This window comes from Eurosta solidaginis, chromosome 5 (assembly GCF_040869045.1).
Source record: "Eurosta solidaginis isolate ZX-2024a chromosome 5, ASM4086904v1, whole genome shotgun sequence".
Taxonomy (NCBI): domain Eukaryota; kingdom Metazoa; phylum Arthropoda; class Insecta; order Diptera; family Tephritidae; genus Eurosta; species Eurosta solidaginis.
Genome location: NC_090323.1, coordinates 100,423,307 through 100,431,365, shown reverse-complemented (window position 1 = coordinate 100,431,365; position 8,059 = coordinate 100,423,307). Strand labels below are relative to the sequence as shown.

The 8,059-nt window shown below is 40.7% G+C and overlaps 1 protein-coding gene and 1 pseudogene across 1 annotated transcript; one reads left to right on the top strand and one right to left on the bottom strand.

Annotated features, from left to right (window-relative positions):
* Positions 1-213: 213 nt before the first annotated feature.
* LOC137254235 (putative nuclease HARBI1) lies at positions 214-7,664 on the bottom strand. The gene is made up of 3 exons (XM_067791939.1): positions 7,648-7,664; positions 1,006-1,162; positions 214-807 (listed from the first exon to the last, which is right to left on the bottom strand). Exons 1-3 carry the CDS (start codon positions 7,662-7,664, stop codon positions 214-216), a joined length of 768 nt encoding a protein of 255 aa, XP_067648040.1.
* On the top strand, positions 1,678-3,040 carry LOC137252793 (putative nuclease HARBI1; annotated as a pseudogene).
* Positions 7,665-8,059: the final 395 nt, after the last annotated feature.

The window sequence follows — 8,059 nt, the reverse complement described above, 5'->3', positions numbered from 1 at the left end:
TAAACTATTATGTCGATATCGTTTCAACGGACCTGCCGCACTAGGCCAGGACTGATCACGAAAACAAATCTAAATATTTAGTACAACGAATTTCGTAACACTCCGTAACATCTTTTATTTCTTTGAAATATTTATTAAAATATTTATGTTTATGGTTTCACATGTTGGAAAAATTGTTTTTAATTTCATTCCGCTTTAGCTGCCACAACTTAGTTAGCAACGGATCTCTTCTGTCACCCCGTTGCCGGAAGCGGCGATCTCTGGTTCTACAATATGGTCGATATCAATGTCACAACTATCATTTCTTGCTATGTAAATGTTGTGAAGTGTGCAGCAAGCTATAATGAACTTCGCCATGGTTTCGACATTGTGAAAATCTAGGCGCATTAGCTGGCGAAACCGAGATTTTAGGACACCAAACGTGTTTTCTATTTTTACGCGCGTTTGGCAAAATTTTAGATTGTACTTCTTCTCTGTTTTGCACATATTTCCATAATCTCGAAATGGTGTCAGTAAATATCCACGAAGAGGATAGGCAGAATCACCAAGCAAGTGGTATTTTGGTGCGCATGCATTGGGCAATTCACTTCCAATGAACGATAATTTTAAAACCCGTGAGTCATGAATTTTGCTTGGAATACCTGTGTACACGTCCAAAAAACGTAGGTTTGCATCGCAAATTCCTTGTAGGGTTATCGAAACAGAGTCGTGTCTCTTTGTATAAGTGGAACGGATTTTACCCTTAGGCTTTCTGGCGGTAATGTACGTACCATCTATACAACCCAAAACGTTTGGAAACCCAGCAATCTGTAAAAGGTAAAATTTTAGATAATGTATTGATTAGGTAAATTTTCTTCCATGTATATACACGATCACAGCTTCAGCGCGTTTTTCCGAATTTATGCGATTTTGGTTTGTAATTAAAAACTTCCTTTAAATAGATTTTGCTGAGTATTTTTCTTCACTGTGTGAAAGTGCGCTGAAGTCTGACTATAGACGAATGACCTTTTCAAACTCTCTTGCTGCCGCTTCTTTTTGTTCTTCTTCCTTAGGAAATTTTATTGTTTCCGGCGCCACGTCTTCCAAAAGAAAACTCAACACTTTACTAAAGGTTGAGTGAAGATTTGCCACTTCTCTAAAGGTTGTCTTATTAGCGCTGAACCTAAAGGATACAGATTCATTAAGTCCCTGTATTATAACATGTGTGGTAATACACTATGATCTGGGTTGATTGGTAATACTCGTCAATAAATATCCGGAGAGGTGTCAAAAGACGAGTTTTGAACTCAGTAATATTTACGAGCAAAACACTTGTGTTGGTGCGTGTACAACAAAATCATCAAAAATACGTCAATCAAAATTATTTGCAAGAGTTTTTGCTTATATCCTTTTACACAAATTGACACCGATGTCAAAACATACATTTTCACACCTCTACCGATATTTTTGGACTTCTATTAATAGTCGAGTATTACAGTATCCTAGAGCATTACAGTGTCATACCATAAAAAGGAAAGCATATGGGCTTCTGCTGTTGATTGCGGTCTGCCTCCATGGTAGCACCTGTCCGTATAAAATCTGCTGGAAGAATAGGTTTCCACCAGATATTCTTCCAGCAGATTTTATACGGACAGGTGCTACCATGGAGGCAGACCGCAATCAACAGCAGAAGCCCATATGCTTTCCTTTTTATGGTATGACACTGTAATGCTCTAGGATACTGTAATACTCGACTATTAATAGAAGTCCAAAAATATCGGTAGAGGTGTGAAAATGTATGTTTTGACATCGGTGTCAATTTGTGTAAAAGGATATGAGCAAAAACTCTTGCAAATAATTTTGATTGACGTATTTTTGATGATTTTGTTGTACACGCACCAACACAAGTGTTTTGCTAGTAAATATTACTGAGTTCAAAACTCGTCTTTTGACACCTCTCCGGATATTTATTGACGAGTATTACCAATCAACCCAGATCATAGTGTATTACCACACATGTTATAATACAGGGACTTAATGAATCTGTATCCTTTAGGTTCAGCGCTAATAAGACAACCTTTAGAGAAGTGGCAAATCTTCACTCAACCTTTAGTAAAGTGTTGAGTTTTCTTTTGGAAGACGTGGCGCCGGAAACAATAAAATTTCCTAAGGAAGAAGAACAAAAAGAAGCGGCAGCAAGAGAGTTTGAAAAGGTCATTCGTCTATAGTCAGACTTCAGCGCACTTTCACACAGTGAAGAAAAATACTCAGCAAAATCTATTTAAAGGAAGTTTTTAATTACAAACCAAAATCGCATAAATTCGGAAAAACGCGCTGAAGCTGTGATCGTGTATATACATGGAAGAAAATTTACCTAATCAATACATTATCTAAAATTTTACCTTTTACAGATTGCTGGGTTTCCAAACGTTTTGGGTTGTATAGATGGTACGTACATTACCGCCAGAAAGCCTAAGGGTAAAATCCGTTCCACTTATACAAAGAGACACGACTCTGTTTCGATAACCCTACAAGGAATTTGCGATGCAAACCTACGTTTTTTGGACGTGTACACAGGTATTCCAAGTAAAATTCATGACTCACGGGTTTTAAAATTATCGTTCATTGGAAGTGAATTGCCCAATGCATGCGCACCAAAATACCACTTGCTTGGTGATTCTGCCTATCCTCTTCGTGAATATTTACTGACACCATTTCGAGATTATGGAAATATGTGCAAAACAGAGAAGAAGTACAATCTAAAATTTTGCCAAACGCGCGTAAAAATAGAAAACACGTTTGGTGTCCTAAAATCTCGGTTTCGCCAGCTAATGCGCCTAGATTTTCACAATGTCGAAACCATGGCGAAGTTCATTATAGCTTGCTGCACACTTCACAACATTTACATAGCAAGAAATAATAGTTGTGACATTGATATCGACCATATTGTAGAACCAGAGATCGCCGCTTCCGGCAACGGGGTGACAGAAGAGATCCGTTGCTAACTAAGTTGTGGCAGCTAAAGCGGAATGAAATTAAAAACAATTTTTCCAACATGTGAAACCATAAACATAAATATTTTAATAAATATTTCAAAGAAATAAAAGATGTTACGGAGTGTTACGAAATTCGTTGTACTAAATATTTAGATTTTTTTTCGTGATCAGTCCTGGCCTAGTGCGGCAGGTCCGTTGAAACGATATCGACATAATAGTTTAATGATTACTTCGTCATCATTCATTGGCGTTTAGCCAGGTAGGCGGAGTTGGCCGTTTCGCAACAGTCATCCATATTTCTCGATTACTGACGCCAATTGGGAGCATCAAGGGAGACCAAGTTTTTTTCCCAACTCAGTGGAGGTCTCCCCCTTGCTCTGCTATCAAATACGGGTGCCGAAAGGAAGCTGCCCGGAGGCACGGAGCCTGGTTGCAGTTGTTAAAGTTTAGTTCCTTGCTACCAGGTCTATATGTGGAATGTGCAGATTGGCATACAGTACAGCAGTCGGGGTTATTTTCAGGGCTCCCGTAATGTTAAGCACTGATAGTCTGTATACCCCATCTAATTTTTTGAGGTAGGTTGTTTTTTGTGTGGCTTTCCACCAAACAAGAACTCCATAGTAGAGAATAGTGATTACAATCGCTGTAAAAACCCAATAAGAAAGAGAGGGCGATAAGCCCCACGTACACCCAGCATTCTTTTACATGCATAAAGTGCCGTTGATGCCTCCTTCACCCTCTCCTCCACGTTGAGCTTCAATTACAGCTTACGGTCTAGGATGATTCCTAGATAGTTTGTGCAAGGTTTCTCCTGTCACCCCTCCTAATTGGGCCTGCTCCAATTTGGGACCTTGTGCCTCTTTGTAACCAAGACCATATTCGTCTTCTCCGCGTTGACTTTCAACCCGACATTAGATGCGCAGGTATAAATATCCCGAAACGCCCGAACCATCAAAGAGCTAATCGTTGGAAGGCTCTTTCCACTTATGACAATTGCAACGTCATCTGCGTAAGCCGTAAGTTTTACGGGCCCCTCATCGAATCGCCTGAGCAGCTGGTTGATGACCAGCGTCCACAACAGAGGTGATAGCACCCTTCCCTGCGGCGTGCCCCTGTCCACTGATTTCTTGGCCTCGTAAAGTTCCCATTATTGTGATGTAATCTTCCTGCAATTCAACAATCAGGCGATCCATCTGGTTAAGGCTGAATGTAATTTAAGCGAATTAAGACCATCCATAATCCGACTTCATCACGCATGATATCCATACTTTAACTTTTTGTACCGTGGGGATTTGCGCTTTATCCACCACCTCAAACCGCTTAATGCGTATTTGTCGTCCTTGGCATGCGACTCAGTCCTCTTATCATCGTCCTTATTACAATTAGGTAATGAGTCCTTCATCTTGGTCGTACCACTACCTGCCAGACAAGGCGGGCTCAGCGGTCCAATATTATATACGGGGCAAGAACCGTCCGCCACAGCAGCGCCCCTTACTGTGGTAAGTCCATCAATACTTCCCGAGGTGGCCCGGTATCTGGAAGGCTCCGTTGGAATACGCAGAATTTATCCCCTGGCTGCAAATCACCCAATAGGCACGGTCCGTATAACACCCTGGATTAGGGAGTTGACAGTTTTTGGTCACCGACATCTCGCCGCCCTCCTATGAGGCGAAACGGCGTAGATGTCAGACCTAAACAGCTCCGCCTCATAGTCGGGTGCTATGAAGTTCGGATAAGCTCTCACACCAACGACAAGCTGCATACCCTAGTGAGGGGCCACTGTGGTAGACATGGCAAGACCCTATTGTCCCTCTCTCTCGGTCATGCCACTTCCATCGCGCTTCCTGTGAGGCAGTGATGTCGGTCTTTGTCTTAAAGAGGACACTAGCCAGTCGGGCAATAGTGCATGGTTTCCCAGCAAGTCTAAAAAGCTGGACCGCAAATTATCTCAGTGGCAGGCGTGCCTCTGTTCAATTTAGGCACCTAAATTTACGCCCAGAAGGTTTAAACAAGGGGTGACGTAGGGTGGTTACCGAAATCTTTGGTGTGGCCTCTGTAGAGAAAAACAAAGAAGCCTTACTGACTACATGTAAGGCAATTGGCCAGTCGGTACTGTGCTACACGTCGCCAATATGGTCAGCCTGCCATAATACCTCACTCAAAACTGCGACTGGATGTCTTCTCATAACTCCTGAACGCCATCTATTGGGTGAGGTAATGAAATCGTCAGTAAATAGTATCTAATAAACTACCTATAGCCAAAAGAAAGCAACCTACCAAGAGAGACGTGAGTTACTGTATCGCAACTTCGATCTGTAAAATTTTATTTTTACAGACTAATATCCGCACGGCTTCCGATGAAGCAGACCGAAGTACTGGTACAACAACATACATTTGTAAATAATCATTTGATTTTTATTTCAATAAATAAATACAAAAATTAAGTAAATGCATTCTAAATGCACGATAAAAGTTGCAACTCTATTAAGGTTTTACCATTTATTTAGGCAAGCATTGATTTCAGAAAAGAAAACGCTATTAGTCACGCTGCCTGTTACACTTGGTCCATATACATACATATGTACCTATGTACCTAAATAAGTCATTCCAATATGCTGACTCCGCATACAGCAAATATGTACATTTTAATTTGTAAGTATTAGTGTAAATAGGTATAAGTAGAGTAAGAATATTTTGTATAAAAGCAGACGCATTTTCATAATATAATATCAATCGGATTCAATTACTACTGATGATCCCAACATCATACTTAATTGATTTAATTATTTACATGGAGATCCTGCTAGTCCGATCACTAGGTACCAGAAAATTTGCTAAATAAGCAAAATTGCTAAAACGATCTTACTGAACAGAGATCCTGCCTAAGTTAAAAAGTAAACTTTAATTATTTAAAAAGTAAAATTCAATAATCTTGCCAACGAGGCAAAAAGAATAATTTTCTTGAAACCTGCAAAAATAGATTTTCACATCAAAAATTAAATCAAGCGAATACTTGCGGACTAAGCCAGCCTTCCATCATGAAGCCACGACATTTTAACAACAATAATAAATTGAAGATTCTACAAAACACAGCATACTATATAAGCAGCAAAATATGAAACGAAATAACAGCAACAGGATCAACAATAAATTTGACTGACAGCAAATGAAGTGGGATAGAACACTGACTAAAAGCATACTAGCAAACCAACAAGGATATGACTGGCAGCAAGCTATAAGTATTTAAGTAATTTAAGTGTTAGAAAAAATTTGGCAGCTCAGCTGCTCAACCAGAAGCAGAAATCCTCGATTTCTGCTCAGGATATTTTTTATGAAAAATAAATTAACTAAAAAGGAGTCTAACGCCATGTTGTTGTTTTTGTTGTAGCAGTGCTTCGCCCCACCTAACAGCCGCGACCGATCACAAATTGTCATCAATATCCTCTAACGGGAGTCCAAGGAAACTTGCTGTTTCGACAGGGGTGGACCATAATGAAAGGGGTGTTAGAGGCGCTGATTCCACATTACAATTAAAGAGATGGTTGGTATCTTGTGGAGACACATTGCAATCGGGGCATACATTTTATATGTCGGGGTTGATTCTGGATAGGTAAGAGTTTAACCTGTTACAGTATCCAGAACGAAGTTGAGAAAGGGTGACACGCGTTTCCCTGGGGAGTATGCGTTCCTCTTACACAAGTTTTGGGTACTTTTCTTTGAGTACTGGATTCTCCGGGCAATTCCCGACATAAAGGTCCGACGCCTGTTTGCGGATTTCACCAAGGACCTGCTTGTGTTTTTTTGCTTCATACGTCTGGGTTCTCAGGTGCCGTATTTCCTCAAAATGCTTACGGAGATGACTCCCTAAGCCCCTAGGCGGTGCTGGCTCATTAATCAAATATCTGTTTGGATGCCCAGGTTTCTGGGTATTCAACAGGAACTGTTTGGTTAGCATCTCATTTCTCTCCCTGATGGGGAGTATTCTCGCCTCATTATGTAGATGGTGTTCTGGGAACATAAGAAGGCAGTCCGTGGCGATTCTGAGAGCAGTATTTTGGCAGGCCTGTAGCTTCTTCCAGTGGGTAATTTTTAGGCTTGGCGACCATATGGGTGACACGTAGAACGTAAAGGGCTGGCCAATTGCTTTGTAGGTAGTAATGAGCGTTTCTTTATCTTTTCCCCAGGTACTGCCAGCAAGGGATTTGAGGATTTTATTACGGCACTGGATTTTCGGAACAACTGCGGCTGCGTGCTCACCAAAATGTAGATCCTGATCAAACGCCACACCCAAGATTTTGGGTTGTAGGACAGTCGGTAGCGTATTTCCATCGACGTGGATGTTCAAAATGGTCGAGATTTGGGATCTTCATGTTGCAAATAAGGTCGCGGAAGATTTAGTCGGTGATGCCAGGTTTCGCGAGGCGAAAAAACTGGAGAGATCAGGGAGGTAGCCGTTTATTCTGTTGCAGAGCTCATCGATCTGTGGGCCTGGGCCTGTGGCCATTATTGTGCAGTCATCGGCGTATGAAACGATAGTGACTCCTTCTGGTGGTGAAGGTAGCTTAGATATGTAGATATTAAACAAAAGTGGGGATAGGACACCACCCTGTGGCACCCCTTGTTAGTTCTTCTTGCGAGTATTACAGTATCCTAGAGCATTACAGTGTCATACCATAAAAAGGAAAGCATATGGGCTTCTGCTGTTGATTGCGGTCTGCCTCCATGGTAGCACCTGTCCGTATAAAATCTGCTGGAAGAATAGGTTTCCACCAGATATTCTTCACTTCCACGTGAAATGCGGAAGTTGTTTTTGAGATACAAAAATATAATTAATGGATATGAATACATACATATGCTTTCTTGACCAAATTGATACACTTACCTCCAAATCAGTGTAGGAATGCACACCTCTTTCTATGAAGCCTTTAACTTTTGGATGAGCGCATCTATCAACGAGTACGGCTTCCATTTCTTCATCAGATGATGAAGAAGAGTCCATAAATTCGTTTAAAAATTCATTAGCAATTATTGCTTCCATATTTAATTTGCCGCTTTTTAAAAAAACATATCAAAATAAATTGTCA